Source organism: Mastomys coucha, unplaced genomic scaffold, assembly GCF_008632895.1.
Source record: "Mastomys coucha isolate ucsf_1 unplaced genomic scaffold, UCSF_Mcou_1 pScaffold6, whole genome shotgun sequence".
Classification (NCBI taxonomy): Eukaryota; Metazoa; Chordata; class Mammalia; order Rodentia; family Muridae; genus Mastomys; species Mastomys coucha.
Window position 1 is genome coordinate 71,579,976 of NW_022196912.1, and position 20,208 is coordinate 71,600,183.

The 20,208-nt window shown below is 39.6% G+C and overlaps 1 protein-coding gene across 1 annotated transcript in view; it reads right to left on the reverse strand.

Moving 5' to 3' along the window:
- Slc25a21 (solute carrier family 25 member 21) overlaps nucleotides 1–20,208 on the reverse strand; it is a 465,218-nt gene that overhangs the window by 123,721 nt on the left and 321,289 nt on the right. The window contains exon 3 of the mRNA XM_031357304.1: nucleotides 17,215–17,298. Coding sequence (XP_031213164.1) covers nucleotides 17,215–17,298 — 84 coding nt within the window. The remainder of the gene's footprint in view (nucleotides 1–17,214; nucleotides 17,299–20,208) is intronic.

The window sequence follows — 20,208 nt, forward strand, 5'->3', positions numbered from 1 at the left end:
AAAAAAAAAAAAAAAAAAAAGGTATTAGTTGCACATAGAATTATGTGATCTGGTCATTCCACTCACAGTTACTGTCCCCAAAGAACTGAAAGCAGGATCTCTATACCCATGATATAAAAAGTAACACTTACAATAGCTCAAAAGTGGAAACAACACAAACATACATTGACACTGGGTGTGAGCAGATAAAAAAAAAATGCAGCATGAACTTATGACAAGACATTCAACCTTAAAAAGGACCAAAATTCTGACCCATGCTACAAGTTAGATAAACACTGACCAGCTTATGCTAAGTGAAATAAATCAACTAATCATAAAAGGACAAATGCTTTATAATACATAATAATAATTATTATATTACACAAGCTATAAAGAAGAGTCAAAGTGAAGTGGAGGCTGACAGGGTCTGGGAGAAGGGATGGGACAGAGATTTATTGTCTAATGGGTACAATGTCAGTCTGGCAAAATGAAAGGGTCTAGAGGTGGGCAGCTGTACAACTGTAAAAATAGTTGCCACCCAATCACAAAAGAACACACATGGTATGCACTCTCTGATAAGTGGATATTAGCCCAGAAGCTCAGAATACCCAAGGTACAATCCACAGACCACATGAAGCTTAAGAAGAAGGAAGACCAAAGTGTGGATACTTCGATACTTCTTAGAAGGGGGAACAAAATACCCATGGAAGGAGTTACAGAGACAAAGTATGGAGCAGAGATTGAAGAAAGGACTGCCCCACCTGGAACTCCTTCACATATTCAATCACCAAACCCAGACACTATTGTGGATGCCAGCAAGTACTGGCTGACAGGAGCCTGATATAGCTGTCACCTGAGAGGCTCTGACAGTGCCCGACTAATACAGAAGTAGAGGCTCACAGCCATCCATTGGACTGAGCACAGGGTCCCCAGTGAAGGAGCTAGAGGAAGGACCCAAGGAGCTGAAGGGGTTTGTAGCCCCATAAGAGGAACAGCAATATGATCTAACAAGTACCCCCATTCATGAGACTCATGGCTCCAGCTGCATATGTATAGCAGAGGATGGCCTAGTAAGTCATCATTGGGAGGAGAGGCCCTTGGTCTTGTGAAGGCTCTATGCCCCAGTGTAGGGGAATAACAGGGCCAGGTAGTGGGAGGGGGTGGGTTGGTGAGCAGGGGGAGGAAGGAGGGAACAGGTTTTTTTTTGTTTTTTTTTTTTCAGAGCGGACACTGGGAAAGAAGATATCATTTGAAATGTAAATAAAGAAAATATCTAATAAAAAATACCTGAAAAGACAACTTGTATGTTACATATAATTTATCACAATAAAAATAACACTAAGAAGTCCCTGCCTGGGGCCTGGGGACTTATTTCAGTTCCTAATGTACCTGCCTAACAAACACAAGGATCTATGCTTAACTCCCAGAATCTACATAAAAAATGGCAGAAGTGGTGCTGTGTGCTTACAATCCCAGAGCAGGAAAGGCAGAAAGAGGAGGATGCCTGGGACTCATTGGCCAGCCAGAGCAGAGAGTGCTGCTGTTTCCAAAACAGGGGGAACACTGCTCAATAACCACAATCCAAGGTTATCGTCTGTCTTCCACATGTAATGTGCTCACACATGCACCAGCACACACACACACACACACACACACACACATGCACGTGCACCCAAAGGGAGAGAGAGACACTGACAGATGATTCTCAAATTTGAATATTCCATTGTCTACCTCTCATATTGACTATTTGATCTTTTCTCCAATGTATATCAAAAAAAAATCACACTTCTTGATGGTGGAAATGTCATAAAGAGAATGAGAGTGAAGACTGGAAAATATAAATGAAAAGAAATGTTCTGTTGTGTACATCACTTGGACCTTCCAAGATTCCCTCTTGAGATCCCCCAATATCACTGAACATCACCTGCTCCCATGAGTTAAAAAACTATATACCCAAAACTGGCATTCATCTCCAAATACCTGCACAACATTAAATAATAATACTCTCTTTCTAAGATGGTTAAAACTTGTCATGACAAATTATCGTGGTTGTAATGACACCATGACAATCATGGCATTTTCTTAACATTTTTGATTTGATTCTATTTTCCATAAGAGTATGGATAGACTGTATATATATATATGGTTATGAAAATTTAGCAATATTTCCACTTTGAATGGTGACAGACAGCATCAAAGAGGAATAACAGAAATGTGGCATTAATTTTCTTGTTTTTCTTCATTTTTTGTTTTGCTTTGTTTTCCTTTTTGAAAAAAGGTTTCTCTGTGTAGATCTTGGCTGTCCTGGAACTCACTCTGTAGAGTGTAGGCTGGTTTCAAAAGCTTAGATCCACTGGCCTATTCCTCCCAAGTGCTGGGATTAAAAGTGTATGCCAGGTGCTAGAGAGATGGCTCAGCTGTTAAGAGCACTGACTCTTCTTCCAGACGTCCTGAGTTCAATTCCCAGTACCCACGTGGTGGCTCACAACCATCTGTAATGGAATCCAATGCCCTCTTCTCTTGTTTCTGAAGAGTGACAGTATACTTATATACATTAAATGAATAAATAAATAAATATTTTTTTTAAAGAGTGCATGCCATCTGTCTGGCACTAATTTTCAATGTATAACCACTAAAAGGCTATTTTATTTTTACAGCCCAAGAGGCCTTACTCTTACTCTAATATAAATTAATTTATTATGTTTATATGTGCATGTACTGTGGTATACATATGGAGGTTGGAGGACAATTTGTGGGAGTCAATTGGTTCTCACCTAACGTGTGGGTCTGAGGGATCAGACTTAAGAGGTCGTGTTTGGCAGCAAGTGCCTGATGTGAAGAGCCATCTTCTGAGTGCAGAGGTCCTACTCTTAAACTTCTAAGTGAAGATGATGAGAACTACCACTCTACAAAGCCTTGATGGCAGCACAGGGGTAGTCGCATTGATCATGGTGAAATGCTATGTACATGCTTATTACAACTTGGGCGATGTGGTCTTCATTCCTCTAAGAGTTTCTACCCAAAGTAAATCTATGTCAGATTGTTTTCTATGTTTTGATGACTCATTAATACCATAAGTCCTCAGGTGCCTCATGTAGAAAATGTCTCTTCTCTACCCCTGTCTTTTAAAGGGATAGGAGATAGTTCATTTTGGAGCCATACTTGAAAGTCTATGTGCCCAAGAACACAGATTTAGTTTATCCAAATTCCATGCTCCAATGTGGAAGCAGTTTCATCAAGTTTTATCAGTTATTGCAATATAGAAAGTCATAAATCAAAGTGAGTTTCTGCTTTGATTCTGTTTTTAGTGTAGGCACAGCAGTGAACTGTTTGTGTAGTATGATGTCTCACACAATGATATCATTTCTTCTACATTCCTAACCAAGAAGATCCTCCAGAGCTCCAAGCTTGGCCCTTCTTATGTCCCTGTCACTTAGATAAACCATGTTAAGACTTTCAATCCCTTGATGGTAGACTTTATTCCCTTTTAAAAGTGAAAAGTTTCATAAAATGGAACCTTGGCAATCATGAACCATTCAGATTAAGGGCTTCAAGTCACAAAGGTTGGTTGAAGCAGGATAGAAAGATAGGTATTGAAGGGGTGTGGGGAAAAGTCACCTGCTGGCTGAGAGTCACGAGCTTCATTCCTATTGTCTTGCTTCCCTAGTTATAAATGGTTCCATGCTCACTACCAGAGGAGTAATGTAATCATCAGTTTCACCTAGCTGTGAACCCTGCAAGCTACAACAATGGCTGACCTGAGCAGACATGAGCACTCGTGCAACAATGGCAAGAATGTGATTGATATAACCAACTGGTCTCTGATCACATCTAAAGCCTACCTGCTCCATGGTATGGAACCCACACCAGGCATTGGGAATGAGGTCAAGAACCTATAGGTCAATTGATAATAGCCCTTAGGGAAGAACTCCTATTTTCTGCTAAATGGATACACCATTAAAACAACTCCTAATAATTTATTGCTATACCCATAGATGTATTGCTATGTCTCTCAGCTCTCTTTTTGAGAATCTTCTTCTTGTAGTAGATGGTAAGTAACACAGAGACCCTCTACTAGTCATTGTGCAGAGGAAAAAAAAACATGGAGTGCTTAATCTATTGGTGTATATCAAACCTTTCTACCCTAAGGGTTAGGGATTATAGGAAAAGGGGGCAGAAAGTCCATAAGAGCCCAAAATAATTAATAACTTTAAAAACAATGTTTTCCAGACATAACAGGGCAGTTTATGGCAATTGTGACAGTATGCACACAATCTGTGCAAGATCAAGCCACAACTCCTGACAAGGATGGTGGAAGTACACATAGAATCCCACTATTAACTGAGGAACTATTGACATTTGATAGGTGCTGGGAGAGGTAGTGTAGTTTTATTTAAGGATATGACCCCTGGCAGATTGACCACACTCTGGGGCAAGCTCCAAGCCAAGAGTGTCTAGAAAACACAGATTAGTCTTGATGGGTTAAAGAAAGAAAAAAGAAAGAAAAAAACCTTAAAGTTGGGTGGGTAGGAAGATGAGGTCAGAGAGAACTGGTGAGGGGAGCTGGGGAGGAATACAGCTCAAATACACTGTATGAAATCCTCAAATAATTAATAATATATTTTTTTAATAAAGGAAATATCAAAACCAAGGTTATGATCCATATTTACAGCCAGAGCACATAACTTGACATTCTTGTTGGAAAACTTACAATCTCATTATGAATATGTGTCACTGGGTGAGATAAAACTTAAAAACTTCAAACACTCTATAGAAGGGCCAAAAACACATTACGTCAAGACTTTTGATTTGTTTTTATACATTACACCAGTAGAATATTCTATGCAACAAATTTCCCCCAACGTTTAACTGCAAAACCTTACCATCACAATTTCTGTCGTTCAAGAGTCAAGAAAAAGTTTCACCAATTGTCTCTTATTCAGTTTGTCATAAGATGACACTCACATTGGTTGTAAACCACATTATCTAAGGGATTCTGGAAGATTCATTTCCAAGCTCAGTTGTGTTATCTTGCAGGAGGGAGGGGATCCTTTTCTCATTGGTTAAGAGCTGGAGCTATCCTTGGTTTCAGACACATGGGCTTCTTCACAGGGCAGCTAAACCCACAGCAATGAAAAATCAAAAGGCCAAGAACAAAGAAAAACCCCTAAGAAGGGGTCCCTCAGTGTGGAAGCCACTGCCCTTATCACTCACCCTGGACATGCTATCTCATTAATTCTTCCATCTTGTTCTTTATTAGAAGAGACTAAATAATTCCAGCCCATGCTCAAAGGAAAGGAGTTGTGAACACACACACACACATGATGACCACCGAGATCATCTTAGTGGCTGCCAATCACATGGACCAATGAAAACATTAAGACTCAGGAGGTCATAGACCCTAAGACGGGAACCTACTACAGTTGTCTTGCAAAGCAGACTCAGTTTCAAACTACCTTCTAAATATTTATGTCCACACACACATAGATTAGTGGTGTGTGTCCTTAACCCTGGCCAGAGAAGCTTCCTTTTTGCAGTGAGAAGCAGCTAATAATACAACCACTTTTAACCCCTAAATGTGCAGAGAATAAGAGCTCTGTGAGTGTTTAGTTCTAAATGGGGCATCTATAGCAACTCTCCTCCAAATGTCATGGCAAACTGCTGAAGAGAGGACAATATGAATGTAAGATCCAGAGCATGGGACCAGGGGCAATGGGATGTTGTCTTCTCATGCCATGGTTAGTGAATTCATGAACTCACAGAAACAGTGGTTACCTGTGCAAAACCTGCATGAGACCTGCAACAAAAAATCATGCCAACAAAATCAATAAGCACATAACCACTAATTAGACTCAGTGGGTCATGGAAAAAGAAAGGAGAGCGCAAGAAGGTAGAATGGGGGGCAAATTGTGATGGGTCAAAGAGATGGTGTGAGAGAGGGAATTGGGAGTGGATAGCATCATTCTGTACATGCATAGACTTGTTAAAGAATAAATAAAAGAAATTCTAAAATTCAGACTTTTTTTTTTCAGGGTTTCTCTGTATAGCCCTGGCTGTCCGGGTCCCTGAACAGACCAGGCTGGCCTCGAACTCAGAAATCTGCCTGCTTTTGCCTCCCAAGTGCTGGGATTAAAGGTGTGTGCCACCACCGCCCGGCAAATTCAGACATTTTAAAATATCTGAACATGTAACAGTATTTAGCCATTACTAGTCACTGGGGCGACTAGGAAGTCACCCAAACTTCTCCTTACCCAACACGCATGTCCATTGTTAAGTCATTGTAACTAACTTAATTGTTAGTGCCTTTATTTTCTAATGAAATAATAGCACATCTTATAATCATTGTATTTCAAACTGTATTGGAAGATAGGAAGCCTGTGTTGGCCTCTAGGAAATATACTGCAAATATATTGTAGAGAAAACCAGGTCATGGGGATCAAGGAGTGTCCTTAAGTAATATCTTGTGATTGAACACATGTTTTATTTTATACATGAAGTCAGATTCTGGGTGTCAATATGTCCTATTGTTTATAGTGGATTAAAATTTAACATTATTTAAGATTTGGCTTTTTAAAAGACTACCTGTCTCTGGAAATTTATTATTCTTACATAGTAAATCCAGTACATGACTTTTACTATGATTATTGGTTTTGATTCTTTTATAACATAGGAAAGTCTTTAAATAAAAAATTTGAGAAGTCAGTTTAACAATCAACTTACATTCTTTTCATAAGCATTTCCAACATACTCTAACCCCCTGTTCCCTTCATCTTTCCCTCCATCCCTCTTCCCAATATACTTGGTTCAGAAAAGCTAGAACCTAAGATGCAGATATTGTCTTAGTAAGATCAAACTAGATATAGAGGAACCATAAACATTAGATTAAGAATATTTATTTGTTTTGCATTTTGTGTACATCCATATAACAATATTGTTTACTAAACAAATTTATTTACTCATTTTCTTATGTTACCATCAATATTAAAATTCCATTAGCATTCTTGCTACCCAGGGCTTTGATTTCCTGTGAGTTGTCTGTTGCCAGACAAGTAGGATCACAAGCCCAGGGCTGATTAGCAGAGCAGCGAAGCCATCTCACATAGCAGTCGACTGACATTGTCTCCAGGCTTAAGTGACATTGATTGCAGTCTCATGATGCTTTTGACTCTCTTCTGGCTCTATTTACCCAAATATCTGGAAATAAAATGGTCTAGCTCATGTTTCATAAGGTTAGAAAAAACACCAACAAGTTGTACATCTGTACTGTTTTTTCAGTAAGACTCAACTTCATCCTACAGTTGGTGACTTCACTGTGAAATGATCATTTAGAAATAATCATGTACCTTTATGTTGGTCTCACGGGACAACAGCATCATCCTTCAGAATTTATTGTTTCCACTTTTATTTAATCTTTTCATTTTCTTTCATTACCTAACAAAATTTAAATGTATCTTATAGTGCTAATCTCCTCATCCAATCTGTCCTTAAACACCTTTCCACCTAGGTTCCCTTTGACCTTCTGGGGGTTTTTTGTTTGTTTGTTTTTTGTTTTTGTTCGTTTGTTTTTTTGAGATAGGGTTTCTCTGTATAGCCCTGGCTGTCCTGGAACTCACTCTGTAGACCAGGCTGGCCTCGAACTCAGAAATCTGTCTGCCTCTGCCTCCCAAGTGCTGGGATTAAAGGCATGTGCCACCACCACCCGGCCAGATACCTTCTTATAATCAGTCACATCTCTTCCCTAGCCGCCACCAGTATGCTAGTCATCCAGTTAATGGGATATGTCAACGTTGTAAACCCACCTGGGGAAGACTGTACATCGGAAGCTTTGCTTCTCTTGCTGCTGGCAGCATTCTCCAGTTACGGACAAAGCAGACAGCATCGTAGAACAGGAAGAAGGCTTGGATACACCACTGGCCACAAACACCATCTAAAGGACGATTTCTCTACAACTTCCAGTACTTCTTATCACTTTGCTCACCAAGGAAATGCAATTATATGCCCTATCTATCTACCCAGGAGGTACAGTAATGCATGTCGACACATTTTACAAATGGAAAAGGCAAAAAAACAGTTGTAAATATATCACTACTGGAGGACTAGTGTGTGAGTCTTCTTCCCCACTTCCTCAAGTTATGAATCACCTAGAGGACATGTATGAAAAGGCACAGGAGGCATCCTAGCCGGATCCCAAATCTGCATGAGCTTGAAGAGGCAGAGAAAAGAACCATTCTGCGGTTCCCCTGCAGATCCTAGGCATTTCCTATAAGTAGACAATTGGGCCCAGGAAGAACAATGCTTTCAGAAACTTTTCCTCCCCACTCTTATCTGAAGGTGAATTTTGGTTTGAGTAAAAGCATTTTTCTGTCAAAACGACATTTTTAGTCTTTTAGAAACTTAGAATAAGTTCAGATAAAGGCTTGAAAACATTTCCAATGGGATGTTTCTTCTCAGATTCTGAATGAAGACTCCAACCTTCCAACCTTCTGGGAAGATGACGACTGCCCCTGTTATCTGGCCCTCCCTTGCTGTCAGCACTGAGCACGTAGAGAGGCTGTGTTTGGTGTCTTAATTAGCCCTTGCTGATGGGCCGACATTACTACAGAAGTCTTCACTTATCTTGTGGCAACAGTTAAATCCTTGCTGGGGACCAGTTGGTTAAGTCAGAAAGCATTGTCAGTGCAAGGCTGCAGGCATCTGGGTTGACTGTCGCTCATGATCGCAGTGGTGATAGCAGGAAGGTCTAGGAGCTGACACCAGACCCTGGTTAAGAGAAAAGGAGGCAGATCCCTGGGTCCTGGAAGGATAGGACTGTGTTCACTGGACATTGAAAATTCAGCATCTGCTCTCTGACTGTTGAAATTAGGCGGGGGGACTCACTCCACTTCACCACCCGGAGCAGTTGACACCAGGAGTGAGGAGCTGAGCAATGGTGTCAAGTAATCTGGCAAGTCAGAGGGGACAGGTGATATAACACAATTCAAGAGCTCTTCTGGTTTTGTTTTTAATTGAAGTAACTCATTGAGTTTTTTTTAAAGATATTGTTTCTTCTTAACCTTTCTCCATTTATGCACAACACTGAATTGCTAACCAATTAAAACTTCAAATTGTTAGCCACACAACCTGTTTTGTAAAAAGAGATTACAGTTGGCTATCTATGTGTACAAATTCTGCATCCAGGGAATCAATAAACTGTAGGTCAAAAATCTAAATATACTGTGTGGGGGGGTAGTTTTATGTCAGCTTGACTCAAGCTAGAGTTATCTGAAAGGAAGGAACCTCAATTGAGAAAATGCCTACAGAAGATCTGGCATTTCTTTAATGAGTGACTGATTAGGAGTGCCCAACCTATGGTGGGTGGTGCCCAACCTATGGTGGGTGGTGCCCAACCTATGGTGGGTGGTGTCCAACCTATGGTGGGTGGTGCCATACTTGGGCTGGTGGTCCTGGGCTCTATAAGAAAGCAGACTGAGCAAGTCATGAGAACCAAGCCAGTAAGCAACATTCCTCCATGGCTTCTACATTAGCTTCTGTTTCTAGGTTCCTGCCTTGTTTGAGTTCCTATCCTGACTTCCTTCAAGTCAGGATTATGACATAGAAATGTAAGCCAAATAAACTTTCTTCCCCAACTTGCTTTTCGCCATGGTGTTTCATCACAGGAATAGTAACCCTAACTAAGACTCACTATATTTGTATTGATTAAATAAAGACTTTCCTTTGGTTGTTTTCTCTTAAATGATGTAGTATAATCATGTAGAACATATTTATAGTGTATTTGATATTATAAGTTATCAAGAGATGACTTAATGTATTCAAAAGGGTAGGCCCAGATGTACAAAAACTTGAGGGACTAGAATACTACAGTTACCTTCCCCACCTGTCTACCTGTGAGTATCAGGTGTAGTCATGCACATGGACACATTTTGTAAATGGTAGAGACCAGACCACAGTTGTAAATACAACAATACTGTAGGGAGAGTGCCTGAGCCTTCCTCTCCCCCTGGAAGATATGTGAGAAGCATAGCCAGCATCAAAAGACTATTCCAGAACTACATGAGATGAGTGATGAAGATGAAATATCAACTCCTTTATCCTATGTTGCTAAATCCCTGTGTAGGATAATAGCTGGCATCTTATAATTATCCTGGAGTCAATCCCCCAAGGACATAAAAGAAGACAGATAATGATACTCAATTGTGGATGATACATATGCATTGTCACTCTTAAATGAGCTGTATTCTTTTGACAAATTGTTTATACTTCAGTACATCATACTGAGAAACATGCACACAATCTGTCAAAGGAACACAGATCATTTAAGAATGATAACCCTGCATCTATATCATCCATAATTGAGCATATCTTGTCTTCCTTTTCCAAACAGGAGAAACAGAAGAAGTCGATGGCTTCAGTCTGCTTGATGCCGCATTCTGAGATCTACAGTCAGATAAGAGTGTGCAGCCACAGGATGAGAAAAGCCACCTGTTCTATGTTAGCTCAGCAATGCTGAATGGATGAGCCGATTTCCCAATGGACCTTGGGAAGCTGCAACCTGTTAGATGGTAGAGCTATTGATTACCAAAATAACTACAACTCCCAGCTCTGGGAAGAGTTAACATTGCTCTGTCTGTTCACCACCAGTGCTTCCCCTTACAGGAGAGGAGCGGTGGCTTTGAGGCACTTTCTAGAGTAGATCTGTTTTTCTAAGACTGCTTGAAAGTTAGCTAGCCATGTTAGTGGTCCAGCAAACCTCTTTTTGAAGAGGAGACTCACTAAGACACTTTAGCCAAAGGTCTTTGAGTGAGTCCACAGATGAAAAATAAAACCTCCAAAGCTTACCAAGTTGTTGATTTAGACTTGTAGAATCCTCCTTCCTTTGTCTATGTCACCAGCCACTCACTCCTCTTCTTAATGAAAACAAGAAGGAGTGATTATACCTCCTGGGGCTGTGCCATTTATGCCGTCTGAAAGGCTCTTAAATGAGTGGCACATTATCTCACACATCTGGAGTTTACCAAATTAGCCAATTATGCTGGAGCTCATAAAATGAGGCCTTAAATGTCATTTAACTAGAAAATATTATAATCACCAAGTGCTCTGATTGTAAGATGATACTTAGTGCAGCATCAGTGGTTACGGAAAACAAATCGCAAAGCAAAACAGTTCCAATGCTCTCCCCAAACCAACCACATATTCTCTACAGCAATACTTTCTGAAGAATACCATATTTTAGAAGGCACCAGCAATCAACATGTTTCTCATTTGAAGCTGAGTTTAATCTGACCTAGTTGTTTCCTAGTTACTGGCCTTGAGCGTACCAATGCCCAAGAATTATTGTCATAAGAGAGCTAAGGAAGCTAAGGATCGTACAAGATGAGAGCAGACTGACTAAAAACCACGAACTTATGCCCTTGGCTGCAAGGAATGTGGCATGATTGGATTAAGTCCTGAGTTGCCAGGGGCTTGAGGTGGTGCCACAGAATCACCAAGATTCGGTTGACTGAATATACACGACTTGATAAGGGGCTTTTTATCATCACCTAAGGAAGACATAAAGGATGATTTAGATTGCTGTGTGATTTGAAAGCAGAAACGCCAAAAAATTATATAATTGCTACTTGAAAGTCGTAACTTTATGCTTACTATTTCTATATCATCTTCTTTCTAATCAATAAGTAATAAAATGTGGTCTTTTAGTGAAAAGCATCACAGTATAATAGGAAAAAAACCCATAGTTATGACATGGTCATTAACTTCTCCAATCTTCAGTTACCTCATATAAAATACAAAATGATGTGCTGACATGCTGTGTTGACAATAACATACAACCCTGGTATGCTGTGTGCAATGCTGACGAAGTTACATTCCCTCTCTTCCATGTTCTATCAGGGTACGTTAAGTTCTGTTAAATTCCTGGTTTTCTCTTTACTTCAGGAAGAATAGACACTAGAGCAATGGCAGAAGAAAAGGGGTGGGGTGAGCAGACTATCCTGGGTTTACTAACATAATCCCCACCTCTTCCCACTGAATTGGAACATTTCAGCCCTCCACTCTCCTCTACTGCTTCCTTCTGCAGGGCTCAGTTCAGCTGAGTAATAATAAGAGCACCTTCCCCGTGAGGACCACCTTCCCCTGTGAGGAGCACCTTCTCCTGTGAGGACCACCTTCTGCAAGGACCAACATGAACTGAGCACCTTCCCCAGTGAGGAGCACCTTCTCCTGTGAGGACCACCTTCTGCAGGGCACACATGAACTGAGCGCCTTCCCCTGTGAGGACCACCTTCTGCAGGGCATATATAAACAGGGATGCCAGGAAGGCCTGTTGCAGGGACACACAGAGACAGGATGCCAGGAGCAGTTATTCACATAAGCTCGCATGTGAAACATATTGGCTTTCAAGGTCCCAAATCAAGCTGACCGTGCCTTTTGCCTTTTAGGATTACTGTATTACAGTAGATGGACCTATTTGGGTAGTTTACATCTGAGGCCAGAGAGGGAGAAAGAATCATGGTGACAGGGGCAAATCTTTTTCTTATATTCATTTTCTGAGTTCTCCTTTTTACATTAGATCCAGCAGTCTCTTTGGTGAAAGCAGACTATGAGAATTATAAACTATGAAAATTTCGGGACTTGTAAACCTTAAAAAAAAAATTTTAATTAGGTGGTTCTTGAAAGCTGGAATGAAAAAAAAAAGGCCACATCTTTAACAAAAGTGCAAGCTGTGTGTTTAAGAAGAAAATGCAGAGTAGAAGGAGCAGAACCTACAGTGGCTGCGCACAGTCTCCTTTATAGCGTGCCGAAATCTGGACACTTCTCTGAAAAAAGTAGCAAGGAGCCCTTCCAATGCCTAGACGGGGAATGTGGGGATGCAGAGCCCAGGCATGCCAAGATTTTAGTCTTTAAGCTTTCACCACTTTTAAGCTAGAGAAGTTCGACCATCAAACAAGTCAGAGCTCTCCTCTGGGATCTCAAGCGGGCCTCTACACACCTGAGAACGGAAACCATGCCTAAGAACATGGTACACTCAAAAAAACCAGGTTAGGAAATACAAATCTTTTACTTTTAGTAAGAAAAGATTAACTCTGTATATTAAAGGTTTTTCTTTTATTCAGTTTTGTTTATTAGTTTTTATTTAGTTTAACATGGTCATGTTGGGCATCAAAATCTACATGCTGCCTTTTCCTTTGTATTTTTTTTTTTTTATTTAACAAATATTTCCATTTCTAAGAGCCCTATGATCTTTGGGCAACAGCATGTCCAGATCTACAGACGACTGCAGAGAAATGCCAATTTGCTGTAGAAGCAATTATACATACAGTATAGGAAGAGGCCAATTTTGTTATACAAGGACCACACACACTGTGTGTTTGCTGTATTATTTGATATCAAAGGAGAGACATCAGTTTTCCCTAAAACATAAATGAAGTAAAAAGCCTGGCTAAAGATCACCCGCATCTAATTCGGAGATATCCATTACAGTTTACAGAGCTTCCTAATGCTAACAGGACTCTTTCTGTAAAGGGACAGCTCGGTGACTAACTAATACACTATGATTTCTTTAATTTTATATATCTACTGAGCAAAAAGCAAGCACCATTTATAACCCTTATCATAAATACAAGTATGCTGGCAATGTCTGGGTTCTTGTTATCACATCACAGAGTACAGACCGACCGCAGCATGACTCACCGTCTCTGTTTGATTTACAGCAATACAATGTGGCTATGAGGACTTCCAGTCACATCTTTAGTATACTTCTACTGTCTCTCCTCAGGCCAAACACTGCATTGGGAATGCAAAGCTAAATGAGAAATGGCCTTTAGGGAAACATATTTTGAGGGTTTAGGATGCTCAAGACAGGGCGTATTTTATGAGGCATATATATGGGGACGGAAGGGAAAATGATTCAGCATATGCCAGAGAGAAGGTGGTCGGGTGGTGAAATGTGAAGTCACTATTGAATGAAGAGGGTGGGTTAGCAGTTCCAGGAAGACAACTTGCAAAAGTTCTGAGAGTGAGAGATGAGAAGCCTTCACACCGCTGGCTTTTCCTGTAGCGCATCTATGGATGAAAATGAGCCTGCAGAGGAAGGTACACATGCTGGTAACAGCTCTGCACACCACAACAAGAATTTGAACTTCATACCACAGGACATTGCTTTTACATGGTCGCCAAATACTTCGCTGATACAACAATTAAAACAGTGTCGTACTGACACAGATAATTTGTTAGAATGGGTGATGCCTGCAGACAGATAGACTACGCAATGAAACAACAGGACATGGAGACAAGGTTGAAAGCCAAGATGGTGAGCACATGCAAGTTTGTTAATTAGAGTGTGGAATATATAATCCACACTTAGTGAATGAAGGATGAGTTAAGGATAGGTGATATTTGGATAATTGACTAATCATTTAATAATGAAATACAATGCTTATACACAAGATAATAGCAAGAATTTCTGGATGAATTAAAAATGTTAATATAAAATGCCAGAGAAAAACTTTATTATCTTGGGGTTGAGAATGTGATTTTTTTTTATTCTTTTAGTGTGACAGTGCTATATAGCTCAAAGGAAAAATATATGTATTACCACCATAATCATGATATGGAACACTCTAAACTCTAAAACCACTATTAGATTTCAGTTGTAAGAAAAAAGTCAAATGAGGAAAAAAGCTTTTGATATTTGTAACAAGGAATTTTGTATACAATATAACCTGTACTAACCTCCTACAAGTCAATAATAATAAAGAAAGACTAACCCAAGAGAAATGGGTAAAAGCTACAAACCACTAATTCAGGCAAGAAGAGACCCCTAATGATTTAAAAGTGTGTTGAACGCCAATAATATTTAATATAGATTCATCTCTTATATATCAGATGGTAAACAGGAGGTGCGTGTTAGTGACAGATTCCCCAAATAATGTTCAAAATGTCCCACTTGGGGAGAATGAGAAGAAATGAGAACTTTTAAATATTGAGGGCACAATGCCAGTCCATACATAAAAGGTAATTTCTTAATATATATAAAATAAAATATACAGTTGGTCTTATAGGTTCATGGGTATATAAAATATGTAAGCATATAAATAAATATGCTGTTTATAATAGTGAAAATGTGGGAAAAACCATAAAGAGATTAATTTTATAAACTGTAGTACCCAGATAAATAAATTATTATGTTGGCATGGGAAGATAGCCATGGTTTTTTTTTGTTTTGTTTTGTTTTTTGTTTTTTTAATGAACTAATAATCAAGCAGAATGGCATTGAAAGTGTAGCCTGACAAATGAGGTATTGAATTTAATGGTGAACTTTCAGGACTTTCAGCCTAAGTAGACCTGGATTTGCATCCTATCCCTAACATTTATTGCTAACCTCTAGAAATCTTAGCTCCTTTATCTGTCCTACCTCATAGAGCTGCATGGGGAATTCTGAATATGTATAGTGATCCTATTAAAATTGATGCTGATGTAGAGACACTTGCTGACAGTCCTGACAACCCAAGTTCATTCCCTGGAACCTACATGGTGGAAAGAGAGAATGAACTTCCACAAGCAGTCCTCTATTCTCTACATAAATGCTTGTATGTGCACATGGGTGCGCGCGCGCACACACACACACACACACACACACACACACACACACACACACACACACACACACACACACACACTAGATCTCATTAACCCAGAATGGCTGAAATTTAGACAGCAATTGATAACAATGCTGATGAGGAAATGGAGAAAGGAGGGAACTAGGATTTACCACTGGTGTAGTGATTCTGGAAGTTGGTGTGGAGACTTCCTGAGAAGCTAAGAATAGATCTACCACATGACCCAGCTACAGTATTCCTTGTCATAGTCTCAAAGGACTCGTCATCCCATTCTATAGACTCGTGCTTGGCCATATTTGTTGCTGCTCTGTTCACAATAGCTATAAAACAGAAAAACGTAAATGTAAATGTGGTCCATCTAGAAAGTGAAGTACTATTCAGCTGCGAGAGGAAAATGAAATCATGGAACTTGCAGGTAAATGGATGAAGCTAGAAAATAGTATTTTGAGGGAAGTGACCCACACTCAGAAAGATAAATATCGCACGTTTTCTCTTTTTTGTGGTTCCTAGTTCCATTGTTTTCTTTTACCTTGTCCTCAACCCCCAAACTCTTTCTTCCACACCTTATAATCCGTGTGTGAGTCTTACCTCTGAGGTTTGTGTCTGACACCCTTACTTTTTGAAGATTTATTTCAGGTTGGGCTTTCTTTAGTGATTTTATTTCTTTGTTACATTCTGCTTTCATGTCTTATTTTCATTTTTTGGTTCAACTGTTTGAGCTTTCACAGACATCATTATGGGACTTATCCATTCTTCCTTGAAGCCCTTGAACATATTCATAACCTCTATTTTTGAAGTCCCTCTCTGTGCTTCAGCAGAAGTGCATTTCTCAGGGCCTGCTGCAATAAAGTTTCTGACTGCTGGCTGCTCATGTTGGTGTTTTGTGCTATGGCCTAAGCATCTGGAGTTACATCCTTTGAGTTGTTTCTTGGGGCTAGTATATGGGGTTTGTCTGTTCTTTAGTCACTCTTGCCCTGGATCCTAGGCAAGTGTGGTGGCTTTGTGGTCTCAGAGAGACACAGTGCTTCGGAAGCTCTGAGAGTGATAAGGGACTGGAGATGGACTAGGAAGAAAGGCTGAGAGGGACTATGGGAAAGAGGGAGTCTGGGATCTGCACCAAGAGGTGGAGCCCTCTGGCAATGATGGTGGAATGGGAATGGACACCTGCAGGAAGGATAGGAGCAAGTGTGGAGAGGTGGTTAATAGAAGACAGGAAGACCAGTGAAAATCATCCGTATAAGTCTAAGTCCAGGATAGTCAGTGAGGTAGAAAGCGTTTCTGTGAATGAGTGGCTGACTCTAGGGAACAGAGGTGGGCTAGAGAGGAAGGGAGGAACTGGGATGTTATAGTTAACTCCCAAAGTAAAAATAGCCCTTTATGTTGAGATAATACAATTAAGAAAATGTCATAGCCTTATCGTAGTTTCCACTATATACCTACTTGTTTTTCATTCAAATTAGGAAAATATATAGCAAAATAGGAAGGCACACTTTTCAGAATGTTTTCCCTAGTAAGATTAGGACAGGAAAGCAAACTATGGAAAACAAGAAAATTTGTCAAGTAGAAATACATTAAAATGACCATATCAATAAACAGACCATGTACAGAAGTCATCACGTACCCCTCTGTTCGGAAGATCATCCGAAAGCTGCCTCTTAAGGTCCTATAGCTTTGTGGGTCTGTTACACTTCTCTGCAACTGGAACCTAGAAAAAAATCAAGCAACAACAGAAAAACACATTAAAAATTTGGCCAACTTTTTTTGTTTTTAAAATTTAAAGTTTCAAAAATGCAGCATTTCCAGAGTAATTTAAAATATTTTCATCATTACTATAGATTTTATTACTTTATTATTCTTATATAACGTTTACCTTATTTCTGTTATTACCTTATTGGCATTAATTTGTACTTTATGAGAGCTCAGGTTTCTGTTTCTTAGCCAGGGATATACATCTTAAGGCATTTAGATTTTGTGTGTGTGTGAAAACCATGCACAGATACCATACATTGTTTTAATCTGAAAGAATAATCTGAAGAAGTGTATGAAAAAAGAAGCCTTAATTAATGTTCCACAGTAGGTATTTAATACAAAGTTTAGAAGGAGAGAGGAATTAATGCAAGTTAGATCCTGAGTGTGAACTTGGAACTAATTCTGCCAGACAGGTGCTTGAAGACTGGCAGGTGCATGTTGGGCTACAGTTCACCACTGCGACTTCACCAAGGGACAAGGTCTCTGCACAAGTGCACTGGGCTGCACACAGCTGTTGCTCAGGGAAGGTGGCTCCATTTCTGAAAGCCGTCTTCTTTCATCTTCTGTTTTCATGGCATAATCACTTATCTTCCACTGTAGCACACCGAAGGCAGAAACAGTATGACAACTTAACTTTTCTTGTGTTAGCTGCGGGATTTATTTCTAAAGATGTGAGAATAAATGTTCATTTTGTCACATGCCAGTTTCAGTCCATTCTCTGGTTTATTTAGTCTGTTCATCGCTTAATTTTAGCTTTTTATTCTAAATTCTGATTCAAGGTCATTCTCCCTCCTCTGCTTCCTGCAACAATTCCACTTATTTCCTTTTTTTCCCTTGTAGGATTTTAGAATTACCATTTATCTTATCTTATCTTATATGATATTATATTATTTAGTTCAAAATATTTTCCATATCATTATGATAGTCACTCTTCTTCTCCTTCTTCTTCTTCTTCTTCTTCTTCTTCTTCTTCTTCTTCTTCTTCTTCTTCTTCTTCTTCTTCTTCTCCTTCTCCTTCTCCTCCTCCCCCTTCTTCCTCTCCCTCCTCCTCCTCCTCCTCCTTCTTCTTCTCCTCCCCGTCCTCCTCCTTCTTCTCCTATCGATAATGTTCTTTGAAGTTCTAGTCCCTGGGGGATTATGCTGAAAACCCAGACTCATCGCAGGCAAGAGTGAATGCTTCATGCTGCTTGAACTCATTGGACAACTGAAATAAAGCTCAAATTACCTGGGTTTTATACAGTGGAAAGTTAATAATTTAGGGGAACAAGGTTGCTTCTATCTAGAGATGTGTCAGTTGAATCTCCCAGGAAAGTTCCTGGAACAAACAAATCCCCAAACTAATACTGTTCATTGACTGCCTGGGTAGTTTAAAGGGGACTGTGAAGTAGAGAACAATTATGAAGGCCAAATGAACCTCCATATGATGCATGTGCCAGAATGCAGAGGCAGCAGGCATGGAATTAAAGGTATGTGAATTTGGGGTAGTTGCTTTTGTCTTTATCTTATTTTTGGTTGATATTTTAACATGCTCTACTCACCTTTAATCCAGAAAGTAATACTCCACAACACTATGCTAGCTACTGTTAAACTTTAAAACGTCATATTCATCTTAATTGTGTGGGGCTTTTAGTCAAAGTTGCAGCTACACTGGCACGATCCGTTTAGAAGCTCAGTTTCTGAGCAAGAACTACATTCTTAATTTTAAACTGTGCAGAGCTGTGCACATAGCTCAGCCTATAAATCCCTTGCTGTGAAATCATAAGAACCTACCTTCAATCCCTAGGACCCATGTGAAAAAAAACCAGGCATGGTAGTACACACTCGGATTTCTTGCACTGGAGAGGTGGAGACAGGAGGATTCCCATGGCTTACTGGGTAGCCACTCTCACCTACTTGGTGAGCCCAAAGCTAGTGAAAAACCCTGCTTCAAAACATCAAGGTGGACTGAACTTGAGGGATGACATTCAAGGTATTCCCTAGCCTCCATGTGCACAAGCACACATGATCCCGCACATATATGTGCTCCTACATATATAGGAATACAGGAACTCACACACACACACATGCAAGCATACATGCACACAATCAAACTAAATTATATAGAACTTATAGGAATAGTATGAGCTGGGACAGCTGCTTACTCAAACTGTTTAAGGCACATCTCTGTGTATGTAGCACTGGCTTAAAACATTCAGTAAGAGGTCTGTCTAGTATAAGAACAGACTTTGATGGTTTGAGCATTACTGGGCTATGGCATGTAGATGAGATAACTTTGTGTTTTAAAATAATTTAACACTACAGAGAAAGCAATGCAATAGGAGAATTATGTATAGGTTTGTACAACAAATAATATGTAGCATACAGACCAATTTCCAAAATATATTTTGCCTCTTATCCAAATAAGCATCCGTAACTCCACATTGCACATTTGTAGCCTGTGTTCATTGCTGATAATTAAAAATTTCTCAGCTCAGTTGAGAAATCAGACTCTTCTATTGAGCATCACTTAAAACGTATTCATTTATTGTAAAACTATTACATTACATATATATTTCTCACAATATCTGTAATAATCAGTCACTAAATAATTTTTACCTCAGTCAAGTTCTTTTGTAGATGCTTTTCTTCTAACCTGCCAAGTATTTTCTTAATGTATGCCATATGATACAGGATGTTACAAGTTCTACAATTATTCTGCACATTATATCCACGTTTAACAAGTATAAGAAAGAAACGTAAGAAGACAGAACTAAGATTTTACGAGTCCCTGCTAACCTCAAATACCTGAAATGTTAAATAGCATGGGTATCGTGTTGTCCAGGTGTTCCAGGCTGGGGCCGGGGGTGGGATTACTTCTCTCTGCAAA